The sequence below is a fragment of the Copadichromis virginalis genome, linkage group LG7 (assembly GCF_057382275.1).
Source record: "Copadichromis virginalis isolate Kocher_CV1m ecotype Utaka linkage group LG7, C_Virginalis_male_GT1.1, whole genome shotgun sequence".
NCBI classification, from domain to species: Eukaryota; Metazoa; Chordata; class Actinopteri; order Cichliformes; family Cichlidae; genus Copadichromis; species Copadichromis virginalis.
The window spans coordinates 70,941,024-70,956,325 of NC_140624.1; the positions used below are offsets into that span (position 1 = coordinate 70,941,024).

Consider the following 15,302-nt stretch of genomic DNA (forward strand, 5'->3'; position numbering starts at 1 on the left):
GCAGCGTTCGATGCTGTCGACCATAATATCCTATTAGAGCGATTAGAACATGCTGTAGGTATTACAGGTACTGCACTGCAGTGGTTTGTATCATATCTATCTAATAGACTCCAGTTTGTGCATGTAAATGGAGAGTCCTCTTCACACACTGAGGTTAATTATGGAGTTCCACAGGGTTCAGTGCTAGGACCAATTCTGTTTACATTATACATGCTTCCCTTAGGCAGCATCATTAGAAGACATAGCATACATTTACACTGCTATGCTGATGACACCCAGCTCTATCTGTCCATGAAGCCAGATAACACACACCAATGAGTTAAACTGCAGGAATGTCTTAAAGACATAAAGACCTGGATGGCTGCTAACTTCATGCTTCTTAATTCAGATCAAACTGAGGTTATTGTACTCGGCCCTGAAAAGCCTAGAAATATGGTATCTAAGCAGATTCTTCCTCTGGATGGCATTACCTTGGCCTCCAGTAACACTGAGGAACCTTGGAGTCATTTTTGACCAGGACATGTCCTTCAATGCACATATTAAACAAATATGTAAGACTGCTTTCTTCCATTTGTGCAACATCTCTAAAGTTAGAAATATCCTGTCTCAGAGTGACGCTGAAAAACTAGTTCATGCATTTATTACTTCCAGGCTGGACGACTGTAATTCATTATTATCAGGGTGTCCAAAAAACTCACTGAAAAGCCTTCAGCTAATCCAAAATGCTGCAGCAAGAGTCCTGACAGGGACTAGAAAGAGAGAGCAGATTTCTCCTGTTTTGGCTTCCTGTTAAATCCAGAATTGAATTCAAAATCCTGCTCCTCACATACAAGGTCTTAAATAATCAGGCCCCATCTTATCTCAATGACCTTGTAGTACCATATCACCCTATTAGAGCACTTCGCTCTCGCTCTGCAGGCCTACTTGTTGTTCCTAGAGTATTTAAAAGTAGAATGGGAGGGAGAGCCTTCAGTTTTCAGGCCCCTCTTCTGTGGAACCAGCTTCCAGTTTGGATTCAGGAGACAGACACTATCTCTACTTTCAAGATTAGGCTTCAAACTTTCATTTTTGCTAAAGCATATAGTTACGGCTGGACCAGGTGACCCTGAATCCTCCCTTAGTTATGCTGCAATAGATGTAGGCTGCCAGGGGATTCCCATGATGCATTGAGTTTTTCCTTTCCAGTCACCTTTCTCACTCAGTATGTATTAACAGACCTCTCTGCATTGAATCATATCTGTTATTAACCTCTGTCTCTCTTCCACAGCATGTCTTTATCCTGTCTTCCTTCTCTCACCCCAACCGGTCGCAGCAGATGCCCCGCCCCTCCCTGAGCCTGGTTTTGCCGGAGGTTTCTTCCTGTTAAAAGGGAGTTTTTCCTTCCCACTGTTACCAAAGTGCTTGCTCATAGGGGGTCATATGATTGTTGGTTTTTTTTCTCTGTATTTATGAAGCGCCTTGAGGCGACTTATGTTGTGATTTGGCGCTATATAAATAAAATTGAATTGAATTGAATTGAATTAACAGTTATTATCAGTACAGGCGTCTTAAGTTCATGTTTATTTTTCTGGAGAAGCGCACAGAGTAGGTTGATTGTTGAGATAGGGCATTGTGTGTTGCTATACTGGCGAGGCCAGGAAAGGTGGTTGTTAGGCTGAAATTGTTAAATGTTGCCATTATTGTACTTAAGTTTGTAAGCCTGGCCTTAAACTGTGTGCTCAGAGACATCCTTCTGTTTCTGTTGCCCTCCCCAGCCTGTTGAATGGTGAGGGGGGCTATAGCGTAACTGTAGGCACATCCTCAGCAGGAAGTCACACAAACGTACCCCCATCCACACACACACACAAACATGCTCGCACATGCATATACACACACACACACACACACACACACACACACACACACACGCAGTGTTTTAACCTTTTGTGACCATAGGGGTTTTTTACAATGGGTGCTTGTGTAAACTGTGTGTCACACAAAAAAAGGCTGCAAGCGGGGGCTGGTTCTTTGGAGTAATCTGAGCTCGAGGGCAGAAGGGCTGCCCCGACATCCTCCCCTTGCTGTAGCATGTGAAAACCGATCGATTGCTGTTCTGTATTTCCTTCTTTACAGGAATCAGTCTGAACCAGCGGGCCTGCTGTAGCGCAGACCCAACAGCGGTGTTGAGTCTGTTCCAGAAGTCGAGATAAACGTAAGAATTTAGAAGAGAGGGCTGTAAGTTAGGTAGACGTAAAAAAAGTTGCACCTGTAACATGTGACACAAGGTTCAGCAAATAAGAAGCAACTTTATTCCCGTGTGTGGATCATTGATTCCTTCTTTTGTTTTTTTGAAGGTGCAGCACCCAGTCCTGGAGAGAAGGTGGTATTGTGTTAGCACACACCTGGATGCTCCACAGCAAACTGACAAAATCTGCTGTTAAAGAGGTGCACACACTTACTGATGACCAACCAATGAACTAAATCTGATTAGACTTGATTAGTATTTGGCTGCTCATTGCCCTCCTAATTCCTGTGGAAGCAATGAGTCCTTACTGACCTCCTCCTCCTCTCTCCTCTTCAGCACCTCCACAATCCGTCCGAACTCTTCTTCTCTTTGTATGGCCTCGGCATCTTGAGTCTCTTCTTGCTCCGCTCGTGTCACAACAACCACTGCCAAAATGAGACTGAGCAGGAAGAAACAACCCGGGAAGAAGACGAACAGAAAGACGATCAGATAGGATTTTCCTGCAGCTCGCAACGTCTGTGGAGGGACAGACAGGTGAGAGAAACGGATGAGACAACCGGAGTACTGGGAGGAGCCTGCATGTGGTCATCGGTGAGTTACTGACCAACTGCATCAGGCTTTCCCAGAAGTCATGCATCATGAGTCTGAAAAGTGACATCAGAGACCAGAAAAACGAGTCGTAGCTGGTGTATCCGAAGTTTGGGTTACTTCCTGCTTTCACACAGGTGAAACCATCTGGACAGCACCTGAACACATAAAAAACAGTTTGTTTTTATTGTTGTTGTTGTCAGTGAATGAAAGAGACTCATGTTTACTTACCCAGCGTCTGACTGGTTTCCACACACCAGAGGATCAGGATGTCCAGGAATGTAGTAATAGTTTTCTAGAAGGCAGACAGACATCCAAACCGTACAAACAGATCATGTTTCACCTTTCTAATTTAAGGGCAGGGGTGGCAACGATGACAGGTGCTGAAGTCTGCACTACAAAGCCAGCTGAACATTTCTAAACTTTCTAATACCAGGATCAATTCTCGCAGAGCCCCAGGTCCTGATAACATCCCTGGACGAGCACTGAGGGACCGTGCTGCAGAGCTGTCTTCACGGACATGTTTAATACATCACTGAGCCAGGAAATACTCTCAATGACAGATTCAAGGTCACATTTATGCTGCAATTCTCAGCATCTACATTGTTGCGGGTGATTTTAAAATCTGATAACAACAAATAAAACTGTTTTTGGACCTGAAGACTTTTCCTCAGAGGTTCACCTGATCTCACATGAGATCTCTTTCCACTGCTTTCATTGTAATGTTGGAAGAAGACCTGCGAGTCAGCCATCTGACTGTCTTAAAAGGCTAACCGGCCAATCAGGACGTGGTACGACCATCATACCTGGAGAGGTGGTGTGGTTGTGGAAATCGAACTCTGTCGTGTTTGTGTTCATCGACCAGATGACACATTTGTTCTTCAGGGTTCCCATGAAGAGCTGTAAACCAATCATAGCCAAGATGCTCAGGCAGAACAACGTCAGGATGATGACACAACCAAGCCTCTTCACCGATTGGACAAGAGCTTCGACTGTCTTCTTCAGACCTGTGAAGACAGCCCCCGCTGTGAATACAAGTCGCACACACACACACGCACAGACACACACAGACACACACAGACACACACACACACACACACACACAGACACACACACACACACACACACACACAGACACACACACACCTCGACTGCATGTGAAGATCTTCAGCAGCAGAGAAATCGTCATCAGCACAGCAAACTTCCCCAAATCTACGAACTGTGACACCAATCTGAGACACAGAGTCATCATCACCACCTTCATCATCATCATCATCATGAAGCAGTGATTAAAGCAGCTGTAAAACATAAAGACACATTTACAGCCGAGCAGGAAAAAGCCAAAGTGTGTCGAGCAGAACATACAGAAGCAAAGCCGGTGATGAGGACGTGACAGTTAGTGTCCTAATATAAATCTAAAACCTTTATCAGTGACAAAGGTAGAGGAGACGTACACAGGAAAGCTACACAGGAAAGCAGAGCAGCACAGCGAGCGTTCAGCTACAGGAGGTTAGCTTGTTACCAAGCCTTAAGAAACATCAAGAGTCTCTGTGGTCAGTTTGCTGGGACAGTGTTTGATGTCAGCCTGGATTCAAACACTGAAAGAGTCCCAAACCTAAACAGGGAGTTTCAGTGCCTGAACCAAGGAACAACTAAACTCGAAATATAAGGGTAATAACAAAGGAACGGCCCCGGGGCAGACCCAGGACATCGTGGAGAGATCTCGGCTTTTCTGCTTAGGCTGCTGTCCCTGCAACCCAGCTTCAGATAAGCAGAAGAAAACTGGATGGATGGATGTGGTGGTGAAAGCAGCAAAAAGATAATTTTCATCTTCACAGCTGGAAAAAGCCCACCTTATTTGCACGGACATGGATCTATAGATATGAGACCACACTGACAAGAACTGTGTTGGTGTAACTGTAAAGGTCACATCCAGCATTGAGTGGATTCAATCGGTGGATCACATTTCTTGAGTATTTTCTGAGCTGCAGTGAGCCTTGTTATTCAGGACTGAGAGGCTCTTATTGTGAAGGCTCTTTTATACTGTTTCCTGTTTTTTGGATCACGTTAATCTGTAACCAACATTAACCCCCTAAGATCCGAACTCTTCCTCGGCATGCATTTTTAATTTCTCTTTGATATTTGGGCATATTGGGACCCGATGAATGTAAAAATAAAGAATTACCAGATTATTTTTTTTACCTAATTTTTGTTTCTAAGAAAAATGAAAGCCACATATGAGGATATTTGTTTAAAATTTCAGTAGAACAGTAGGAGTATAATGTCCTCGTGAGTGGATATCAGGCCGTTGCAGAGCGAAATTGAGTATTTCGGTCTAAATAACCCAAAATGTGATGTCCACACGTGGACGCCAGGTCCTAGGAGGTTAAAGAAGTGAACAAAGAGGAGCTCTTCCATTAACAAACTCACAGTATAAGCAGTCCTAATTGTACCTCATCAATGAGCTTGGAGAGACACCTTCAGCAGCAACAGCTTGATGTGATCATTTTCTGTATGACTAATCAGTCTGGCTCGATTAGGAGCTGGGGCTGCTTACCCTCTTAACTCCCATGAAGGCAATAAGGCTGGACTTGTTTTTTTTCTCAGGATCGTCCTGTGAAAACTTTCTTTTCCAATAACTGTACGTGTCGGAGAATCACGGCAGAGAAATAAGTCTCACCAACTTCATGTCAGCCGTTTTCCAATAAATCTAAAACAGATTACACTGAATTTTGTTTTTGCAACCTGAAGTTGCCCCCTGCTGGTCATTAGAAAGAATGCAGATTCATGGCTGTACATACAGTCTGTGTGAGAGTGTGAGGTGTGTTATTGAGCCTTACAGGGTGCTGATGATGATGATGTCCAGCCAGTTCCAGGGATCTCTGAGGAAGGTGAAGCGTCCCACACAGAAGCCTCTCGCCACGACTTTCACCAGAGCCTCAAACACGAAGATTGCCATGTACACGTACCTGTTCACATAAACGTGAGACAGAGAGCTTTCACACCAGAGAAGTTTGGGCTCGGGAGAGCCCGAGTGCCCTGGAGGGACTTTCCCTGCCGGATACACAATGGACGGGTGGCAGACATGGAGGATCGTGTGCCTGGCAGGACTGTGGATCGAGGACGCTGAAGATATCTACCTATTTGGAACCATGAAAACAGGGTTCTTGCTGATCGGAGCTGGCTTGGCCCTGGCTTATCGGAGAATTAAGAAAGTGGAACCGGCTGTTCAAACCCCCCCAAGGCTGCCCGCTGGGATTGAAACGATGGGACGAGGCGTGATTTCTCAGAATGGGCTCACTGAGTGCAGCATGGTTAAGATCTTGGAGAATCTTACTGCTGCCGTGAATACTCAGAATAAGACCTCTGAGCGAAAGTTGGATCACATCTTGGAGCAGCTCTCTGCTCCAAGATGACAAGACCACGGAGCGCAAGTTTGATAACATCATGGAGAAGCTCGCGGCTCTGCAACGGGAGATTGAGAGACCAGTGTCGGAGTGTTAAAGAACAGCTTTGAAATTCTCATGAGTTGTCCGCATAAAAGAAAAATCACCATCATAATGCAGCTGTCCCTTCGGCGCCAGATGTGGGCTCAAGGCTGGAACTGAACAAAAACACCCTGATAACGACTGTGTTTAGTCTGTTCCTTCTATTCCATGCAAGGCCATCTGGGTTGGCTGGAAGACTGTTTACTTAGCCTGGCAGGGTGAAGGACACTGTCTCAGCTAAACTCTGGACACACACACACATACATCAACACTGATATGCACACACTCATCCCCCCTCCCTTTCCAAACGCCTCCGATGCTTGTTCCCTCCTGGAGAACACGGCGGGTCTGAGACAGTAAAGTGCTTCCATTATACTGAAGAGGAGGCAAACACTTCCACCGCAGATCTCTCCTAAATGGACGAGTCACACAAAAGCTGTCTCGATGGAGAAACATCACAACAGGCCCTTTAAGCCGTCTCTTAATTGTCTGTATGACAAATCTGTTCACATATCAGAACACTCTGAGCATTTCCTGACTCGACAACAGCGAGCAAAGTCAGTTTGACCTTTACAGACCTGTGTGTGCTGCTGCTGTCAGACTGAGGACAGACTGAGGACAGACTGAGGACAGACTGAGGACAGACTGGCTCTTTGTCTTTGAGCCTTAGCATGGATTTAGACTTTAAAACCATTCTCATGCTGTGACTCATCGATGCTGCCATCAACAGCCCTGTTCATCACTTAGTCGTGTTTTTCTGCTCCTGATGAAAGATCTGTGTGTGTGTGTGTGTGTGTGTGTGTATCTTACTTCACCACAGGAAATTTGAACTCCAGAACACCGAAGCCCAGGATCGCCAGTAGGATGAATATACTGAAGAATGTGTGAGAGTTCAGGGAAAACTCAGCTCACCTGGTCCAGAGAGCTAAAACCTGACCACACAGAGGCTCCTGACACTATGACATCATAAAGCAGGGCTGCCCAATCCCAGTCCTCGAGAGCTACTATCCTGCAGCTTTTAGATGCATCCCTACTCCAACACAGCTGAATCAAATGAATGGCTTGTTATCAGGCCTTTGCCAAACACGATGGCATGCTGAAGAGGTAATCAAACCATTTGATTCAGCTGTGTTGGAGTAGGGATGCATCTAAAAGCTGCAGGATAGTAGCTCTCGAGGACTGGGATTGGGCAGCCCTGTCATAAAGGATATGGATGAAGAAGGGTCTTGATGGCGAGGGTCCTCAACGGGTTGAATGGACTCAGCAGGTAACAAGACAAGTCAGCACTAAACCTGTTAATGATGTTTCCTTTACTGAGAACCATGAAGGTCTGCAGAGAGACAGGTGAGGGACAGACAGGTGAGAGACAGACGGGTGAGGGACAGACAAGTACGAGACAGGTAAGAGACCTTGCGTGATTGGTAGAAGGGATCTAGATCCTCCAATGGGGTGTTGAGAAGCTGAGGTGGCAGGTCCCCATAGATTAAGGGGAGGGACTTTCCAGTCTCCAGGTGAGCAGCTGGTTTGGGCAGGTTTTTCTGAGTTACCTAGGTTACACACAGGACCTTCCCGTCATGCCGTTGATCAGCGTTATCGAGTGCACTTATTAGTTATCAGTTATTGACAGCTGAAAGTTTGATCAGTACCCATTTATCCTTCCACGTCTTTCGCTCCTTTGCCCCAGTTACATGTTGCTGTTGGACTTCCTGTGAGGCCGTCGTGAAGTGTCTGAAGACATCCGTACCCACAGGTGGCAGCAGAGACACCATGCTGTCATCCTGCAGTGCTGCCCGGATCTTGTTGTCACCTAGCAGCAGGGTTCTACGGGGAAAATAGGGGTGGCATTTTGATGTTTTGATCGGACCATCATGAGACAGGTTAGTTTCACTGCTTGAAACTAACCTGTCTCATGATAGTCCGATTATTTAGAAAACATTCATTAAGTCGTGAGCACTCTGGGATATAAGCCCGAGCTAAAGCACTTAACGGGTTTACTTTAGGGGGGCGCCACAGACCGCACACGTTTAGAAATCAGTTAAATGTATTTGTGTGAAATTAATTTTGTCAGATTTAAGACACCAGAGATAGGCAAGTAATGCGTTACTGTAATCCAATTAGTTTTTTAAATTAACAAGTAATATAAGGGACTACTATTGCAAAAAAAGTAATTAGATTACTGTTAGTTTCCCATAAGCACGCTGTGTTACTGTGCTACTAAACCGTGATTTTTTTTTTTGTGAGAGTGTCTCATGACAATGACATAAGCGTGTGCGACATTCGTGGTAACAGACGTGTGCAGATCAACAATGGATAATATGGAGCGATGGAGAAAGTAAGACCACGCAGCGTTTAAAGCGTGGAAGTAATCACATTACTTTGAGTTTAAATCCGTAAAAAGGGACACAAACATTAGCGTCTGCTGTTCCCTCTGCGTGGGAAGAAAACTCCTTTCTACAGCGAAAGATGAAACTTCAAATCTGAGCGAGCAGAGAGCACGCTGCCACGGGAATGTGACATTCACAGACAAACCGCCGGATCCCCCCATGACATGACCACTGTGGGCAAACCTCCACCCGCCCCACTCCTGCTAAACAGGGGACAATAGATTTAGGAGCTGCTGAGTCTTTGATTTTTGTTTATTTTCTCCTGTGTTTTACTTGCATCTATTTGAAAGAGTGAGTGTAAACACACAAAAAAATGTTTTATATACTGGATTATGCAGAAAAAATAGAATTTGCTGGAAGGACTATTGCTCGATAACGTATTCAGGTTGTGTATCATGTTTTTGAAAAGTAACTAAGTAAATGCTTTTGAAAATAAGTAATCAGTATTTAGCAACTAATTACTTTTCAAGTAACTTGACCAACACTGCCCTACCCAGTTTAATGAGTAGTGACTCATTAAACTGGGTAGGGCATCTTATATCTGTTATGAAACATTTCACATCACACAACCTACAGAAATGGGTGAGGGTCACAGTGAGGTCAGCTAACGTCATATCATGTTTACTTTGACAAAACCTCCAATCAAGAGGAGTTTTTGATTTTATTGTTTGATTTTTTTAAATCAACTTAACACTTTGCTGTCTTTTAAATTTCTGCCTGTGATGTTACGTAAGTTACGTAAGGCTTCCTCTTCACACATTCAGGACTCTTGACGTGTAGTTGTACCTAAGAGTGCGTAGCTGAACGTGTGTTTTTTATGTGTTCATTGAGGAAAACTTTGCAGAGATGTGAATGATAAAGAACAAAGGCTGTCTTCAATACAAAATCAATACAAATCCTTTCTGAAATCCTGTGCCGCCCACCTGATCCAGCCCTAACGATATGCTTGTCCCCTGCACACTTTGCCCCTCTTTCCTCTCCACTCTCAGATGCTAAAACTCTCAAATAAAGCAAAAAGTAAAAAAGAAGAAACTGTAAAAGAAACATATGAAACATTAATTTTGATCCATATAACCATAAACCACCTGCTTTATGTGCCAATAACACAGTTTTATTTGTGGTATTATTTGTATTTTCTTAGTATTTTCTTACTTTTTTTTGCTATAGCAATGCTTCTAAAAAATATCCTCCATTGTCATAAATGGCCTGTATTTGTACAGCACTTTACTCGTCCCTAAGAACCCCAAAGCGCTTTACATATCCAGTCATCCACCCATTCACACACACATTCACACACTGGTGATGGCAGCTATATTGTAGCCACCCTGGGGCGCACTGACAGAGGCGAGGCTGCCAGACACTGGCGCCACCGGGCCCTCTGACCACCACCAGTAGGCAACGGGTGAAGTGTCTCGCCCAAGGACACAACGACCAAGACTGACCGAGCCGGGGCTCGAACCGGCAACCTTCCCATTACAAGACGAACTGCCAACTCTTGAGCCACGATCGTAATAGTAATTATAATAGTAATAGCATTTTAGGATTGCAGTTCTACACAGAGGAAGGAGTGCAGGTTTGTGAACCAAAGTCTATCACTGTCCCACACGTTTCACTGAAAACCAGTTTAAATCAGACTTACAGCTGTGAAGGATTCAGCCTCAGCTGATTGGCTCTCCTCAGCAGCGCGCCTCTCTCCTTCGTGCTGCTCCAGAAATCAAAAAAAGACATTTTTCTGTCTTCAGCGTCCCACCTCTCTCTGAAACACCTCTGTCTGTCTCTCTGTCTGAATCTGTCTGTTTTCAGTGATCAGCTCTCTGCTCCAGCTGTTTGTCCATGGCTCCTCCCACATTAGTTACAACACACACACAAAGGAACAGAATTGGGAACCGTGTTCTCCCAAAGAGACTCCCACATCCTGATTTCCTGGAAACAGTCTCTCTATCACACACAGAGACACAAACACACAGGAATGAAGCTGTTGGTTGTTTTATAAGAACTCTGTTCATCTGTGGACAAAAACATCTGAGCCATTCTGTCTACTGATTTCATCCTCCCCTGAAAACCCATCTGACTGACTAACTCTGCACACTTTCAGTTAGATTTCTGTCTTTTTTAATTCATTTTTGGCTTCACATTCCTCATCACCTACTTATTACTGCTTAGGTTAATAGGTAGGTTAATAAGTATGTTTAGGTTGTGTTTCATCCTAAACATCAAACTATGTCTTCATCAAACAGCTGCTGGCAATTTCCACGATTTCCATAATAAATAGAGTAAATTTGACAAGTTCACTGCATACTTTCTTATTGTGATATCCACAGGGAAAAAAAACAACTATGTAATTTCTGGAGAAACTGTGGTGGGATTGTTGCTACTGGTGGACTGGTGGTCTTTGTTCTTGGTTGCAGGTAAAGACAAAGTGAAAGGGGCGATGGCTCATAAACACAGGGGTAGTTACAATCAATATGTTCCTGCATTCAAAGTGTCGTCACCCTCATCATTCAGGGACATTTACTTTGTTGTAATAAAGCTCTCCCTCTGAGTACGGGATCATTTTGCCCACTGCAAAACGTTTACAGTTTCTCTCTGAGATTATAGGGACATCTGAAAAGGTTGTTGATGTGTAACAACACCCATAAAAAATATTAGCATGGAAAATGCCGCTGTTCATGCTGTACTCACAACCTTGGAAACACAAGGGAGAGGTCAGCTTTGAACAACTGCAAAGCTCTCCAGAGAGTTGTGCGGTGTGTCGAAAGGATAATTGGAGGTGAGCTTCCCACACACATACGTGTGTGTATATACCTATATCTCTTTTAGTTTTTTAAATTAACAAGTAATATAAGGGACTACTATTGCAAAAAATGTAATTAGATTACTGTTAGTTTCCCATAAGCACGCTGTGTTACTGTGCTACTAAACCGTGATTTTTTTTTGTGAGAGTGTCTCATGACAATGACATAAGCGTGTGCGACATTCGTGGTAACAGACGTGTGCAGATCAACAATGGATAATATGGAGCGATGGAGAAAGTAAGACCACGCAGCGTTTAAAGCGTGGAAGTAATCACATTACTTTGAGTTTAAATCCGTAAAAAGGGACACAAACATTAGCGTCTGCTGTTCCCTCTGCGTGGGAAGAAAACTCCTTTCTACAGCGAAAGATGAAACTTCAAATCTGAGCGAGCAGAGAGCACGCTGCCACGGGAATGTGACATTCACAGACAAACCGCCGGATCCCCAAAAAAGAAACGTATCCAAAATCACACAAACAGAAAATGCATTAACCTTATACAAGAGAGCTCATGAAGATTAATGCACAGACACTGATTAAACCTGGCTAAGAACACAGACATATGTAATGAAAATCAGCTTGCTACTTTCATAAGTGTTAGAATAGTGTGAAGTTAACACACTTAAAGCTTGAAGTAATTAGTGAATTGGAAGTGCTCTTGTGGCGATTGAGCAAAACAAGTGATTACTCTAGGAAGAAAATTCAAAATAATTTAATAATGTGGTAAGATTTAAATCTGTCTTTCTCTTGTCACGGTAACTTCCTGAGATAAGACTCAGTATGCAAATTAGCTGAAATGAGTGGTGAGAAAGAAGCTTCCTGTGTGGCTGAGGCTTTGAATGGAGGAAACAGAGCAGTGACTGAGGAGGATTACTTGGTGAAATTAAGCCCCGTGTTTGCCTTTGCTCTCTGTTGCGTCGTACCCTCAACATGCTGTGTGTTTGTCCAGTTTTCCTGCACCTCGGTTCAAAGTGTTGTTTTGTTTTTGCTTTGCTTTTGTGAGTTTTGCCAGCAATAAAGCTGTTTTGAGTTCCAGTCCCGCTCTTTCCTGCCTGCCTGCCACACAGCCAACAATGCCAGTTTCTGGTAGTTGCAGCTCTGAGTGTTTGTTTCTTAATGGTATGAAAAAGATGTCGTCGGAGTGTAAACCAACTGGTCCCAGCTGCAGAACCCTTTGGAACCAGAGAGTGTTGTTCACACATGAAGCCTAGTCATGGAGCTCCAGATATGTTCTAGAAACATCTATTTACATCCTGTCTCAGAGCGACGCTGGAAAAGTCATTTTTGACCAGAATATGTCCTTCAGTGTACAGATGTGCATATTAGCTTCTCTTCACTGGTTTTCTTTTAAATCCAGAATTACATTTAAGATCATTGTCATCACATGGAGAAGTGAATGACCCTTAACCGCTCTAAGCCATGCAGCTGTAACCTCAGGCTATGGAGAGATGAATGCACTGAATGCCTCTTTTCATTCCCCAGGTGTTTATACACACACTACTGCCGACCATTCAGTTTTGTCTTCTCTCTCCCAATTTGTGTTGGATCCTCATTCTGTGCGACCCGCTAATGTTACCTGATGCTACAAAGCTACTGTAACCATAACACGCCTAATTACTGTTATCAGGATAGTGCTAACATTAGCACAACAGTCTGTAGTAGGGTTGCCAACTCTCTGAAAAATAAATACGGGACACCTCGTGGCCAGGGCCGGGCGACCCAGTTGTCTTCACCCTTCCCAGTGTGGTGAATTTTCTAGCTCTTTTTTTGTGTGTGAAATTTTTTTTTTTTAACCATTTGACTTGAAGTTGATTTAAGTAGATGCATATTCTATTCTTTGTGATATGAACACATGTGAAACAAATGATCATTTAGCCATTTATTTTTAGCTCAAAATGACAACATTAACACAGTAAGACAGGCTTCTTAAACAGAAGCCTGTCATGCTTAACTTTTGAGAATATAAGTAAATCTTTCTTTAAAAGAACTCTGTCCTGCTTAACTTAAAATAATAGAAAATAATAGAAAGAAAAACATTCTTGTAACAGTGCACATTTAGTGCATTTAGTACAATTGGCTTCAGCTGAGGTATTATTTCAGCTTTTCTAATGCTAATCAGCTGCTCCCGCTTGTTCCCATGATTACGCATCTTAACTCATCATCATTATTCATCTATGTATTACTTTTATGTATTAGTCATCTATTTGTTGTAATCATCTATCCTTGCAGTTGTTTATTACACAAAATAAATTATATTATCACACTTCTGGCCACATAGCGCTGATATTCACTGCACATGGCCATATTAACTTTTTCCAGCCAGGTGTTTTCCTTTTCCCATTCTTCCCTTTCTCTGAGGGGAACAAACATTGCTGCTCTAACGCTGGGCTCACACTGTGCGGTTTTAGGCCCATTTTGAGCCGATTTTTGAGTCGTGCGAACGATTTGGTGATCAGACCGATTTTGGTTTTCATCGTGCGTCGTGTAGTATACGTGGGGTAACGAGAAGTGATTAACACCTCACGACCGTCACCACAGCCGCTCACACTGCTCACGCGCAAACGTAAACGTTGGTGAAAAAGACGTTGCAGCACGGCTGTGCAGCGTGTGATCTGGACACAAGTGATGGAGGCACAACTTGGAGAACTTTGGAAAGCTCATCCGAGCCTTTTCGATGTGGCATCACAAAATGATCACGACCACAACAACCATGAAAATAGTTGGATTTACACTGCTGCTCAATCACAGCTGCCTGATGAGTGTTTTTCATTATCAGTTTAGCAAAGTTGATGGTGGTGGTGTGTCTGTGTGAGTGTAAGACAGAGAGAGCGAGCGACAGATTGTCTGTTATAACCTTCATTTTATGGAGGCACAGGGTGAGCTCTCAGGTCGCATCAGAGCATCGGGCGGTATAGTGTGAGACCCTGCATCATGACCTACCAACTTCTAACCTCTGCGAGTCAATCGTGCAGTTTGAGCAGGAGCTGAATAACGCGACTGAAAAAAATCGCACAGTGTCTGCCCAGCTTTAGGTGTACTGTCATCCGAGACTTGCACCGCAGTGTCGGCGTTTGTTTCCCTGTTGGCCATGCTTCTTGTTGTGGTCATCTGTTGTCTTCCGGTATTTTCTCCGCAAGCGACCTTTCCTCGACCAATGAGATGAGCGGTAATCTGAATTGTCATACTCGAATTGTCATAAGTGTGCTGTCAGCTCATTGGTCACAAAGCAGGAGAGGGGCTGGGAATTATGTTTTCAAACAAAGTGTTAATTCCATAAACATTTATAGACTACTTTTGATTCTCACTGTATTACGGGACAAAGTGCGTCCCTCATTAGCTCAATACGGGACGAGTACTTTTGTTTCGAAATACGGGACGATTCCGTATTTTAAGGGACGGTTGGCAACCCTAGTCTGTAGTGAGTTAACCAGGCAGCTGAGTGCATCTTCATTCAGTACAGGGCCCATTTCTCCACTTTCATCACCTGTTGGTCAACAGTCTACATCTCCAATCTCAGTAACAGCCCCCTGAGTTACATTGACATTAGCTAGCTCTGTGCTAATTGATGCTAGCCTTTTCTTTTTGGCCCTTTTTTCTGGTGTTATTTGATAGCAACAGTGAAGAGTGACAGGAAAACAGAGGGAGAGAGAAGACATGCGGCAAAGGATTCGAACCCGGGCCGGCCGCTGACCTGCACAGTCAGCACAGTAGTGCTAATGGCCATAGTTTTGGAAAAACAAAGCTTATTAAATTAATCCAATCTCAGCTGCGGATCACACGACTTCACAGTTACAGGAATCGTCAAATAAAATATTGCAAAAGAAA

At 43.8% G+C, this 15,302-nt stretch overlaps 2 protein-coding genes across 2 annotated transcripts in view; both read right to left on the reverse strand.

Moving 5' to 3' along the window:
* The window catches only part of LOC146706829 (sodium channel protein type 4 subunit alpha B-like), a 40,840-nt gene extending 33,658 nt beyond the window's left edge, over positions 1 to 7,182 (reverse strand). Inside the window, exons 1-7 of the mRNA XM_085465078.1 lie at positions 7,111 to 7,182; positions 5,653 to 5,781; positions 3,959 to 4,044; positions 3,619 to 3,819; positions 3,044 to 3,107; positions 2,829 to 2,970; positions 2,537 to 2,740 (exon numbers count right to left, since the gene is read on the reverse strand). Of these exons, the coding sequence (XP_085321204.1) occupies positions 2,537 to 2,740; positions 2,829 to 2,970; positions 3,044 to 3,107; positions 3,619 to 3,819; positions 3,959 to 4,044; positions 5,653 to 5,771 (816 nt within the window). The 5' untranslated portion in view covers positions 5,772 to 5,781; positions 7,111 to 7,182. The remainder of the gene's footprint in view (positions 1 to 2,536; positions 2,741 to 2,828; positions 2,971 to 3,043; positions 3,108 to 3,618; positions 3,820 to 3,958; positions 4,045 to 5,652; positions 5,782 to 7,110) is intronic.
* Positions 7,183 to 7,498: 316 nt separating this feature from the next.
* Positions 7,499 to 10,433, reverse strand: LOC146706830 (sodium channel protein type 4 subunit alpha B-like). Its single transcript, XM_085465079.1, has 4 exons — positions 10,324 to 10,433; positions 7,947 to 8,121; positions 7,710 to 7,847; positions 7,499 to 7,630 (listed from the first exon to the last, which is right to left on the reverse strand). Exons 1-4 carry the CDS (start codon positions 10,410 to 10,412, stop codon positions 7,499 to 7,501), a joined length of 534 nt encoding a protein of 177 aa, XP_085321205.1. The 5' UTR covers positions 10,413 to 10,433.
* Between the last annotated feature and the right edge of the window lie 4,869 nt (positions 10,434 to 15,302).

What these genes read in the sequence shown, in the direction of transcription:
- LOC146706830 (XM_085465079.1), bottom strand. Translation starts at nt 10,412, where the DNA reads ATGTCTTTTTTTGATTTCTGGAGCAGCACGAAGGAGAGAGGCGCGCTG. An exon ending in AGACGTGGAAGGATAAATGG is followed by an intron (nt 7,848 to 7,946) that starts GTACTGATCAAA and finishes TGTGTAACCTAG; the next exon opens with GTAACTCAGAAAAACCTGCC. An exon ending in CCTTCTACCAATCACGCAAG is followed by an intron (nt 7,631 to 7,709) that starts GTCTCTTACCTG and finishes GTCTCTCTGCAG; the next exon opens with ACCTTCATGGTTCTCAGTAA.